This window comes from Aquila chrysaetos, chromosome Z (assembly GCF_900496995.4).
Source record: "Aquila chrysaetos chrysaetos chromosome Z, bAquChr1.4, whole genome shotgun sequence".
NCBI classification, from domain to species: Eukaryota; Metazoa; Chordata; class Aves; order Accipitriformes; family Accipitridae; genus Aquila; species Aquila chrysaetos.
The window spans coordinates 85,114,428-85,127,510 of NC_044030.1; the positions used below are offsets into that span (position 1 = coordinate 85,114,428).

At 41.7% G+C, this 13,083-nt stretch overlaps 1 protein-coding gene across 5 annotated transcripts in view; it reads right to left on the reverse strand.

The window, feature by feature from the left end:
- MYO5B (myosin VB) overlaps positions 1-13,083 on the reverse strand; it is a 171,949-nt gene that overhangs the window by 31,713 nt on the left and 127,153 nt on the right. For all 5 annotated transcript variants that reach the window (XM_030005719.2, XM_030005720.2, XM_030005718.2 and 2 more), the window contains 5 exons: positions 10,050-10,289; positions 4,800-4,884; positions 3,192-3,340; positions 2,246-2,365; positions 1,228-1,365 (listed from right to left, as the gene is read on the reverse strand). In XM_030005719.2, coding sequence (XP_029861579.1) covers positions 1,228-1,365; positions 2,246-2,365; positions 3,192-3,340; positions 4,800-4,884; positions 10,050-10,289 — 732 coding nt within the window. The remainder of the gene's footprint in view (positions 1-1,227; positions 1,366-2,245; positions 2,366-3,191; positions 3,341-4,799; positions 4,885-10,049; positions 10,290-13,083) is intronic.

The following is a 13,083-nucleotide window of genomic DNA, read 5'->3' on the forward strand; positions in this document are numbered from 1 at the left end:
CTGGAGACAAACAAACAGAATAATTTCCAAACAAAGCAACAACAGCCCCAGAAATTTCACATATGAAACCAAGAGTGATGGCATTTGCTCAGCATTTTATCCAAGAGCATCTTTGCTGCTTCGCGACACCACGCACACAGCACTGGTGTTTCATGGCATGCATCGTCTCCCACGCTCTGGCCTCTGAACAAGCCACAAAGCCTCGAGTAAAACACATACAACAGATCTGCTATTAAAAGCCCCCTATGCCAAACATCAGCTCACTTGCAGCTAGACCGCGCTGTATTTTCAGATTCCAGTTGCAAGTCAGGACCAACTCCTTAAGTTACTACTGGTCTGTCAGTAATCTAGATTTATTTTTATTATTTTTTTTAATGACTTCCAAGCAAACCACCCAAACTGTAGGAAGATGTTTTCTCACAAGGAAGAAAGAATATATCAAAGGAATATCCTTGCCCTGCAGTACAGAGAAAAGGAAGAACCCTTTCTTCTAACAGCTATCTTGCTATTTCTGACTTACTATACCATTTTTTAGGCTACATTCTTACATGATCATTACTGGGGAAAAAAAACCCAAACCACACAGATTATAACAATATCAAACTGAGGACACAAGCGTGACTGACACGTCTGTGAAGTGCTTATCAGCTCACACCACACACTGCTGGATGGGAGGACACCAGGACTGCAAAGAAGCGCTTGAATAACCCAAATCAACCAAAAGACATGTGGAGATGTGGGGTACCAGGGCCTTTCTCTTCACAGTTCCCGAGCACTGACATGCCTCTAGGTTTGATCCAGCCGAAAGGTGCAGCGTAACATCCATCTGCAATCCTCCAAATACTCATGTACCCCTTCCTCGTTCTGACCTTCACTAACAAAACTCGGTCCACACTTCAGATTTCTCAAGAGAAGGAAACTGGATCAATGCAGGCAGAATAAAATGCTCCAAAATTGATTCTACATTTCATTGCCTTCAAGATACTTAAGATACTATCCTAAATCTGTTATAACCAATTAAAAAATATATATAAATAAATCAGTTCTCCTGTCCAATTGTCCTTAGCTGCCAAAAAAGTTTCTCTCCATTTCCCAGATGGATTTGCTGTCTCTTAACTTGAACTTGTCACTCTCAAACCTCAATTCCTACATCGCGCATCCTCAGGCAACCAAGGAAAGCCAGTTACCAACATGAAATATTAGTATCAATGAAAAGACATCTCTGACCTGGGATTTCTTGCTCTCTTGCTCCTTTTTCTCCAGCTGGGTTTGCAGCTTCTTCCTCTCCTGCTCAAGCTCCCTCACTCGCTTCTGTAGCTTTAGGAAGAGGGTCATATCCATGGCGGCTTTCTCCATCCCGACCTCCTGGAGAAGAACCGGGGAGTAGAAAAAAGAGAAGACCTCAGTTGGGTTTTATAACCACGCACAGTGCTGTGACAGTACATCAGCACCGACCCCAGCCACAGCCGGTAACAGGAGGATCCCAAGAAAGGCAAGTACCTTCAGAGACCAAACTCCCATTTTAAGCACCTATTTTTAATGTCAATAAGCAGTTGACTCATTTTAATAAATCACTGAATGCTTAACAGCCCAATAGGTAAGTGGGCTGATTAGGGCCACAGCTAAGAACATTAAAAAATGCCCTAATGAATCCCTTCCAGCCAAGTATTTATTAGTTGTTTTTTAATTGGCTTCACCTAGAATGTTTTATATTACAGCATTTCCCTTTTCCACGGGATTCTTGATAGCCAGGGAATAATTTATGCTGCTCTTTTCTGCATTAAGAGGCTGTTGATTACAGGGGCTGTGCCGGCCAGCAAAGCACCCGTGAAGATGCATTGGAATGAAAACGCTCAGGGCAGGGGGGTAATGAACTCATATCCTTGCAGAGAAGGATTGCTACACAGTCATTGCCATTGGTGCTAGGATTAACTACATGTAACAACGCTGACCACTTTGATGAATTTTCATCAGTCTTTAAGCTGGTATGGCCAAAAGACAACATTTAGTTATATTTAGAGCCCTATTTAAGTCTGACCCTACAAACGAGTAAGCATTTGCCACAGCACCGCAGCCCTGCAATCCCTCTCACGCAATTAACAAGGTATTTCGGTAGCACGAAATCAGTTTAATCCCTCACACTTTATAGTCCAACCTGCATTCCTTCTACGTGCTCCCAGACCCACATCAATCATCCCCGCGGAGCAGGGCTCTCCTCCCCTCGAGCCTGCCTGATTTACTGTACCTCCACTTGTTGTATTACATCCTCGGTGTCTCCTATCTCAGAGGTTGATATGGATGGATAATTGGAATCTGACTCCAAACTGCTCTGGTTGGATGGGTTTCTCCTGTGCCCCGGTGCTTGCTGCCAAGGAGCGATGCAGATATGTAATACATTCAGTGTTTAAGGAAGGATTCTTCATGAAGCATTGTTTCTTAGAGCAAATATATGTCTATATATTAAGGTTACCTTTACAAAAGGGCTGTCACCTTATAGCAGATTCCATTTTCTAGTTCTTATGCCCTACCATAACTTTCATATTAACACAGGGGAATAGTTTAAAATAAAATGTGAAGTGATACAGAAGCTCAGTTTAAAAATTCTGCATGAATTAAAGGCTTTTCATGACACCAGATGCCCGTGAAGTGCGAACATGCAAATCTGAGCTCAAAATTATGCTGTTCACAGCACCCTCCAGGGCTCCCTTTAAACGCTCAACCTTCCACCTAATCCAGCATCACTCTAATTATTACCTAATTTTCAACAGTTCTTCTAGCACTTTAGCAAAGCTGAAGCTAAAAACTTTGGCTTTTGAAATTCTGAAGTCATGTTGTTGGGCTTGGGGCGGGGGGGGTGGTGGTGGTTTTGGTTTTTTTTTGTTTTGTTTTTTGTTTTTTTTTCCCCCTATAACCTAACACCTACACATGAACACCACTGAAACAAAAAGCAAAACAACAAGCATGAACCAGCTTTTGCTGAGATTCACAGATGTCTCTATGCAGTTAACAGAGAAGCGTGAAAGATCAGGCTCTTTTTTCAAGGCACACATATGGTTCAGCTTCAGTGTAGTTCAATCTTAGAAACATAAAGCACAAACTGCACAATAATGTCAGTTCTATTAAGTGTTTTGGGGGTGAGTGAGCCACATTATCCAGCCACCACAGAATACGGATAATTTCAGTTTCGTTACCTTTATAATAGTCATTTCATCCCGCAAGTTGTCATATCTCTGCTCCAGCCTTGAATACTCTTTTACCAGGTTCTGATAACGAGACCTCTCTTCTTCCAGCTCTTTCTTCATCTGGATATTTTCCTCAACTGTGTTTCGTGCAAATTCATCTTTAAAATAAGAAAAAAAAAAAAAAAAAGAAAAAGAAAAGAAATTGTAATCTTCATCTCCAAAATGAACTTCTTGTAAATATGTGCAGTAACACTGAGTAATCAACAAAATGCTCCCTGCCAAGAACCTTTGAAATACGTATAAGCATTCTCTAATATTTAGAGACAATTATAATCTAGAGCTGTCTCCTTGCCATTTGGAATAGCTTGAGCTCTTCAGCTCAGAGAGCACAGTCCTCTGTCGTTTGAGTTAAAGAAAACTCTCAGCACCTACAAGCCATCAGATCTATTATGCTTAACTTAGCTGTGCCAGCTCCAGCTCCCACGAGCCAGCCATAAAACCACTTAAGAAAAGACCAACACAGTATGGAAATACATTCATGTTTAAGAAGTGCCTTTGGTACTCGTTGCATTTAAAGACTTCTCTGCCTGCTTCCCACCAACAGATTTGGCATAGGAGCAAATCAACAGCAGCATCTCTTTCTCTTGCCATCATCAACCATTTACCATGGTAAGATTGTGGGGGTTGAAAGTATTTTATATCCAAAGAAATTTTTTTTTTTTTTTTTTTTTTTTTTTTTTTTGTTAAGAACTGCCTTTTGGAAGCAAATTTGGTCCCTCCCCTTTTTGAGAAACCAGGCAAATATAGTCCCTGTGTCCTTTTAAATGGGTGAACACCAAACAAAACCCCTCCACTTGCTTTCCTCAAGCTTCGATGCTCCAAAAGCATCCCATAAGAGATAAAGAAATATTTGCAGCAAGTTTCTTTTTAACATGTTATTTCCATTCCTTCATTTTGCATTGGGCTGAGAGCAAGAGGTACTTCATGAGTACCACACAGCAGTGATAGATACATCCACAGAATGATGCATGATGGTCTTTGTAAATCCTGCAACAAAGTCAAAGCTGAAAAGTATGATAAAAAAATAAAAAAGCTCAAGACACACATGATAACTTCTTTGGTGGCTTGGGATTTTCCCAGATTGCTTTCCTCCTTTCGCCATCTAAGTCCCTGCTTTAAAAAACACTCACAGACTCCTGTCACATTAGAGAAATCCTTTGTCACAGCTCAGTATCATTAACTGGGCTCTTCCTTGGACCCTTTATTCATCAATCTTGGGGCGCTGTTATTTGCTACCCTCCACTCCTGGCAGCCTCGCTGCCTCCCACATCACCTGCAGTAAATGCTGCAACATAATTGAATTAAAAAGCCCTTTTAGGTACTTTATTCCATATTTCACCAACTAAACCAGCCTCTGTCTTGCCATCCACCAGCAGGACAGCATGAACAGAACTACCTGCACAACAAAATAATGAGAAAAGCCACCACAAAAGGGTTGCGGGAAGATTAGCACCTTTCAAGGTAGGAAAAGCACACAGGAAAAACAAGTTACAGGCGAAAACAGCTAAACTCCTCATTTAGAGGAGGCATTACGACGCTATAAGCATTTTTTCTTACCTTCAGATTGACACAGGATCCTGCTGTTAAGCTCCTCTTTTTCCTGCTTCAGGAGAGCATTTTCTTCTTCCAAGTCAGATATGCGCTATGAAACAAGGCAAAGAATTACTGCTTGCTGCAGGTCAGAGCCTCTGCAGAGGGATTACATTTCACCTGGCTGGAGACAGGGAGCTTTGTTCAGGCTTTCTTTGCTGTTTAAAAGATCTGTCCCCTTGTGCTTTGCCAGTTATCCTTTGTACATCAGGAGTTGAAGCGTAGGAGAACGGCACTGCAACAACAGATACTAACTTTTATTTTCCTGAGTGCATTTCTCCCTTAAATTAATGTTTTCAGCAGAATCTTACAAAATACTGAGCAGCTGGACCTGGTGACCATGATCTGCAGGAGTGAAACTCCTACAAGTGATCAGGTCATCAAATCAGAGGTTTATCTCCACATCTCGATGGGCTTCATCGCTGTCTTCAAGTCTTAGCACTGACTTCTGTTGGGGAAAAAAAAAATCTCCCTGATTGTTTCAAGCAATGTGGCACTTAAGTAAAGATGGACACAGTGAATGGGAGCAATAATACTAAATAGTTCAGGCTTTTTTAACTTCATGAGTCTTACTACATGTAGTAAGATTATAATCACTTTAATGCTTCACACTACTGCAGAACCTCTAGTACAGCGAGGCATGGCATGTACCAGGGCCTTTCGTAATACAACAGAAGGATATACAGCAATTAACACCAAGGATTGCCTAGCAAAAATTAATGAAAACAAACTAAATCCTGCAAAATAGTTTGCTTTGTGGTTTGGTTTTTTTTTTTTTTTTTTTTTTTTTTAACTACCCCTTTCTTAAAAATAAAGGGAAGCAAGGCCACTTGTCACAACAAGAAGGCTGGACTGACACTGGCAGCAACCTATCCTGTAATTTTGTTCGTCCTCAGGAATTTTGATGCATTCAAACAGAGTTATCTCAAAACACAAAAACATCACATTATCAAGTGAAATATGCTGCTACGGTTAAGCAGGATGATTCCGCTGCTGTCAGGTAGGAGAACAAACTGACACATCATCCCAGCGTAATGTCATTCCCTGTGCCTGCTTCATCGCATCCTCCAGCCATGGCTTCAAAGACAGCTACACACAGCAGAAGAATCTCAAGATGCCAAAGATAAACAACACTGTACACACCATAATAAAAGTTTTCAGTGCCCAAGAACAATACTTTTGCTGTCACCACTAGGTAAAATTTATAGGCAGCCCAGCTGGCACGCATTCCTAGCACAGACTTCAGTCTTCTACACAAGCTTGCTCAAATCAAGGTATTTTATCAAATACTGCATATGCCAGATACATACTAATGGTGAGGATAAAAGCACAACGAATATTTTACTGTAAGCCATGACTGAAGCAGTCATATCCCGCGCACAGAAACTACAAGACCCCACCACCCCTCACTCCCCAACCCATTCATTTGCTCCAGCTGTCTGCATGAGACTATAATCTCCTGCATCTCTATATATAGTAGGAAAGCTGGAGTCTGGAGATACAACTAGAAAGTGAAGAAAACACAATTTAAGTTATGCAGAGATACTGGTGTTCTAAATGCTCTGAACTAAGCCATGATTTTAATACTCTGTACCAAAACCAACTACATTCCTTCATTCATACATCACTTCAAATAAATACAGCAGACGCGCAGCCATTAGATCAGCACTAGTGTCTTTAAGTTAAGAAGAATGCTTAAAAAATTGGCAAAGAGCTACAAAAGCGATAAAAGGGAAGGAAAACCTGCGCTGCAATGGGAGAGCGAGGAACTCGACTGTTTATCCCCTCAGGGAAAAGATTAAAGGCAATGGGATTATTTTACTAGTGCTCTTTAATAGGTGCTGATAAAGAACTCTTCTGCCCAGAGGACAAAGTTATGACAGTTGGAAAGCAAAACTAGACAAAAATTTGGAGTACTTCCAACTGTGCTGGGGGGATATTTTAGAACTGAAACACTTGGTAGAATCCGCAACAATTATTGCCAGGTTTAAGAATTTCTAATCCAGATTGGGTATAGGTATCTTTAAGATGTGATCTTAAGCGACTGAACTTTTTTATCACATTCCTGTTTCCACATGAAACAGAAACAAGCTGTAATTCAAAATTTGGGTTTAACAGAGACCCAATGAGAATGAAAACAGTCCATTAAACACAGGTAGAGGCAAGTGGAGCAGGTTACACAAGAGCCAAGGAGCACAAAATCCATATCTGGTACCTTTTGTACCCCTTGCTCATCTTTCTATAGGAAACAGATCTTTGAAGGTGCTTCAAATGCAACGGCACCTGCCTGGAAGGATTTCTATGGAAGATGTTGAGCAGTGAGCACTCGTGATGGTTCAGCCCTTTTTTGAAGTGTTACACTGGAAGCACCTGTGCATAAGATCTGGCTCCAGTCCTCCCCTATCTTGTGAGGAAACCACAATGGCATTTAGGATTTTGTTAATAAAATTCCTGGCCAGGCTTTGAATCATCCTAGCTTACCAAGTGAGAAGATTAGGTGGATTAGGAAGAGCTCTCGGTACCCACCCAGATGTGATGTCTTAAACTTTATCACAAAATGGAATAAGAAGAGCTATTCTAAAATTAAGGAGTCAAAGAGAAAAGCTATACGGAAGAGATTAAAGGACTTTTTTTTCAGTAACAAAATCGTAACTAATATGGATTTGCAAAAGCTGCCGCCCCAGCTCAAGTCAATAAAATTAAGGCTGTCATCTCAGTGTCACTCAGAAATGTCTGATGACTTTGGGTATCATCTCCAGAGCAAATGCATCCCACCCACAACCATGGCCATGGTGTAATCTTGATATTGAAGGTGAAAAGCGTTTCTCAGCTGAATTCAGTTTCATGACACTCCCCACGCTTTTGGTAGTTATTAGAACTACTCAAAAATCTCTATCTGAATTTTTCTTGGAAAGCATTTTGGCTAAACAAACGTTTCCAGGGCGGAAACAGGTCTTCTCTGTCTTCCCACTGAGAAGGAACCAAAGGGTGCAATTGAAAGCCAATGTCAGAAATGGCAGCCTGCACTGCTCAGTAGAAATGCTATGTTTTATAATTAAATATTTATTGTCATGGTAAAGTACATAGTATTTGCTCTGCTGTAGGCACTTCTACAACAAGGGAAAGCTTTTGCTTTGTTTTCATGCTTTTTGAAAGCATTTCTTTGGTCATTAAATCAACCTTTCTTCTGAGTGCTTGAAGGGGATTTGCAATCAAGAACAAAAAGAAGCAGTTTTTCCCCAGCTGCATCACCTTCAAAATAAAGCATCCTTTCAGGCTCTAAAAGCCTGTGCTGCAGCCAACTAATGAACTGAGCCTTGTGCCAAAAAGGATCTTCATATCTGGTGCTGGAGAAAAGAAAATCACTGATTCCATACGTCCCTGTGTGGGTGCAATACATGTGCAAAGAGCTGAGTAACTGCTCTTCTGGCAGCTCTTGGTCCAGCCAAGAGACAACATGTGGACAGGCTGAATGCCCTTTTGAGAAGCCCACCCGAAAAGGCATTTCAGCTGGGCTAGTTGTTCAGATTAAGTTATCCTGACCACACAGTCCCCACAGCTTCTCACCCAAACCCACCATCTGAGGGCTTATCCAGAGGGGGAGGTTGGCCAGGGCAGGTGCTGCTGCGTGAAGCACCCCAGAAGAGCTCCACCTGGGCATTCTTCCACCATAATAAAAACACAGCTAATCCCAGACCTTTTGTTTTTTGGTTTTTTTAATCTCCAAAAGCAACTCGTCTTCAGGTCGTCACACAAAAAGCGCTATTCTAGAGTAACAGCTGCAAACCAGCTTTTTCTATGCACTGTATTGAGTAGAAAAGCCCTAAATTCTTTCCAATAGCAGGATCATGGGAACCACTACAACGGTCAGTGCAGAAGAAAGATCACAGATTTAACCTGAACAATCACAAGCATTTGCAGCAGGAAACTAAACCCATACCTTAGAGTGCCCTAGGTTATGAGAATGGGTGTGAAGGTTATTCAGAATGAACCTGACCAGCAAAGACGTTCAGGGTAAAAGGTCAATTTTTATTATTTGCAAAAAATCTCTATGCTCTGAAGTATCTTTCTCCCACTAGAACGCTTTCTTGTACAATGGTGGCAGTGTTGGACCACCTCCACCTCAAGGGATTCAGAAAGCATTGGAGTTTGCTTGAAGGAGGAGAAAAAAAAATTTTTTTAGTCTACTTCACAGTTCCAAACCCTATAAAGGCTTGTAACAACCAGCCTAGCTGGTGCTGGACAGTGTCTCTGCTTGCGAGGGACAAGGTGGTCCCCACGCAGGTTATACTCTGCATATACCTACAACACCAGCCTCAAGGACCAGCTGCAATGGCCACGGACTGCATGGCAGAAACCAAGCCCTCCTGTCCCATACCATGCTGGACTGAAGAAGGACATCTTCCTAATATTTACAGCATCTACAACAGCCTTCTCCAATATTTTGCACTACATGCCATGAGGAATCACAGAATGGTTCGGGTTGGAAGGCACCTTAAAGATCATCAAGTTCCAACCCACCTGCCATGGGCAGGGACACCTTCCACCAGACCAGGTTGCTCCAAGCCCCATCCAACCTGGCCTTGAACACTGCCAGGGATGGGGCAGCCACAACCTCTCTAGGAAACCTGTGCCAGTGCCTCACCACCCTCACAGCGAAGAATTTCTTCCTTACATCTAATCTAAATGTACCCTTTTTCAGTTTAAAGCCATTACCCCTTGTCCGATCACTACATGCCCTTGTAAAAAGTCCCTCTCCAACTTTCTTTAGGCCCCTTTAGGTACTGGAAGGCTGCTATAAGGTGTCCCCAGAGCCTTCTCTTCTCCAGGCTGAACAACCCCAACTCTCTCAGCCTGTCCTCATAGGAATCACTGTATATACACGAAGCCCTGGCATATCCACGGTTATTAAGCACACTTATTTCCAGACGAATCTGGGTTTGGAGAGTTTCTTCGTGGCTGGCAGTGCAAAAGGCATCAAGATGGGGCATCCTCCTGCCATGCGGCAGTCACTGCTCCTGCAGGGACGTTCACCTGCCCTTGCTGCCCCACAGCCTGGTTAAAAGGCAAATTCTAGGGGCATTGAGTGACAAAAAGAAAAAAATCTTAATTGAAGATAGAAATTCTCTCCCCTTCAGATTTATGAAGGGTGAGCTTTCACCAGTATGACCGTCTGCAGGAGACCTACACAACATGAGACGTGACAAACAGACGTACCTTTCTCAGTAGGTCTTTCTCCTTAACGTAGCTGTCTTCCACAACCTTCCTCTCACCATGAGCTTTTTCAAGCTCCAGCCGGAGGTGCTCCATCTCTTCTTGCAAGCTGACAAGCTGGTTGCCGTCACCCCGGTGGCTCTGCTGATATTGCACCAGTTCCTTCTTCAGCTTTTCCACTTCAGAGGAGTGGGCTGACGTGAGCATAGAGAGCTGCTCGTTCAGAAGTTTGTATTCCTTGTTCTGCAGCCAACATCCCAAAAAGAAGAAAATGAGACCACAAGCAAGATCAATGCATGCACTGATGCACTACAAAAGTAACCGTTAAAAATCCTTGAGCATGGTGGGTAACAAGCTTCTGATAACAAACATTTCCATGCATATGCTAATAAAGCTCACAAAACTAAAAACAATTTCAAAACTGTGACAAAAGCTCAATAAAATTTTGGTAACAGTTATACAAGCATTTGTTAAATTGATGTTACACTTGAAGCAAAGGCAAACAACGCTTGGTAGCACTAGCAACCAAAACAAGAAAAAACACATTTTTATTACAGCTTCCATACAATGTTGCTTAATGCAACGGGTTTGCAATTTTTTTTTTTGTCTGTAATATTGGGCTTGCAGTTTCTCCTTTTATTGCTGACTCCTATGCCTGCAGGAACACCTGGGGTGACAATGCACTGTAGCATAATTGCAGCCTCGAGCACAAAGAGCTCCCTAAACCCCAGCTTTAAGTCATGTGCCAGCTCAATCGTCTTTTTTTTTGCTCAGATCTTCTCTTTTACAGCACTTAGCAATGATTTGCTTCCAAGTTTTGAGACCTGAAAATTCAGCAGCCTCATTTCATTTTTGTTGCTCAAATCAAAGCCAATGGGAACTACATTGTGACTGATAAAACATCATCATTATTAGCCAGCCCCAGAAACGAGCTCGTGGCCTGTTGCAAAGAGCCTACCATGTAGCTTTGCTAACAATAGGTAGATAATCATGAGAGCAAAAGAACTGTTTTGAAATTTAAAACAGTCTGGTTTGGTTTTTAAAGTTTCCTTTCTGAGAGCTTTCAATACAGCTTTAATGATCTGGGCTCTTATCACTCACTGTACAACAGATCCAAAAGGCTTTCCTTTCTTAAATGGGACTTTGGTGGATATTTCATCCAGTTTTGGTCTTTCCTGGAAAGCATTTGGCAAGAGATCCTTGTCCAGACCAGACAAGTGTCCTGGTAATCTGCAACTTAGCCTTTTGCCGTTTCTCAGAGCTTTAGTCACCAGCAGTGCTACACCAGCTCAAGAGAAACTGCTCCTTCCACCCAGAATTGTTCAGTTCACGTGGAGGCTAAGAAAAGCTTGAGATGAAGAAGCCAGAAGACAAAAGTCTTAAAAGACACAAATGTATCATTTTAAAAAGTCAATGGACTCGGGAAGTCCTGATATACGATATTTGACTGGTCAGGATAAGCAGTAAAGGTGCAAAGTCACAGATCCTGAGATACAACTTCTTCCTCTAAGATGTTCACCAGAGTCAAGTAAGGAAGAAAAACATTTAAATGCAAAAAAGTATGATCTATCTCTGTAATAGGGTCACAGGCTTTCATTAGCTTCTGTACAACAGAGTTAGTTTTCAAAGAACTTTATAGCCTGGAAAAGAAAAAAAAAAATATCTTCTAGGTCTACACAGGTTCTTCCAGACCAGACAGGCCCCTGTACAAATGCATGGTGAGTTGGTGGATACCAAAATCTCCACCCTTACTTCAGATTAGTCTCTTTTAGATTCCCAGTATGGCTCATAGGATCATTTCTTCTACCATCGCTCTGATCATCCTTTTAGCCCCCCTCTTAGGTGACCTCCCAAAGCACCCCTCTCTCACTGCAGTCTCAGTGCTCCGAAGCAAGATTAAGACACATCTCAAATGGAAAAACGAGTAAACGAGGGACATTAACACCTTTTCATTTGCTCCCTTGTAATGGATTATTAGTGAACATAGAAATTCAGCATTCATGTGGTATTAAGGAATTAATATTTCTGCATGACCAAAGCCATTTCCAAAGAGATCTATTCAGAGAGAAAAGCTTTGCAGAGGATGGCAATAATCACTCTGGTTCACAAATCTCTGCTGCTTCCCCCAATTTCACGGCTTTGTGTCCCAAGGTTTATGTATATGATTTTACATACCAGCCAACTAAGGTTTCAATCCAGATACAAGATAAATGCACAGGAATGCTTTTTCTTGTTACTAGCTACTAGAGACATGACAGAGCAGCTGGATTGCTCAACAGACCCCATTAAACTTGAACTTCCTTTATTTTAAATCATTATCCAGCCCAGCAGAGCTGTGACAGTCCCGCTTTCAACCCAGGCTCTGTGAACCAGTCTAGAGTTTATTTTGCTATCAATGGCAGAGACGACAACTTCATCACTACTGTTACCCAAACTAGTTTTATTCACAATAAATGCTCACAGAGATACTGCTGCTTGCAGAGACAGCGTAGGGAGCTCACTGTGAGTCTAAATGTTGGCTGCATGAACACATAACACTAAATTAAGTAACAGCCTTAAAAGTGTCTCAGGCAGCTACAGTATACACATTTAAAAACAACTCACTTAACCGAAAAGAACAAAAAAGAGAAGAAAGTGGTCCAACGTGGATAGAAAAAAGTGGTCCAGTGCGGATATTTTGCAGCAAAAGAGATATAAACCTTTCTTGTGTATGCAAAAAATCCCTCACCTGATTTAGAAAGTGAATTAAATAGGCCCAGTTACGGCTGCTAGAGCGTGTGAGCTGAGGCTGACATACAATAATAGGTTTTAATGTTTTCAAAGAAAGATCTTCTCTTCCTCAGGGGCACACGGACTATTGCATCTCTCTATTCATGCATGAGCTAAAGTAGCAGAAATAGAAACATTTTCTTCCATGGCTAGTCAGAAAATGATACAACTGCAGCTCTCCAGGTTACCTGCAATTTTTATTTTTTTTCTTAAAAAGTTAATTGGCATTTTGAGAGGTTGTGTTTATAGACTAGCAAGGACTGAAATC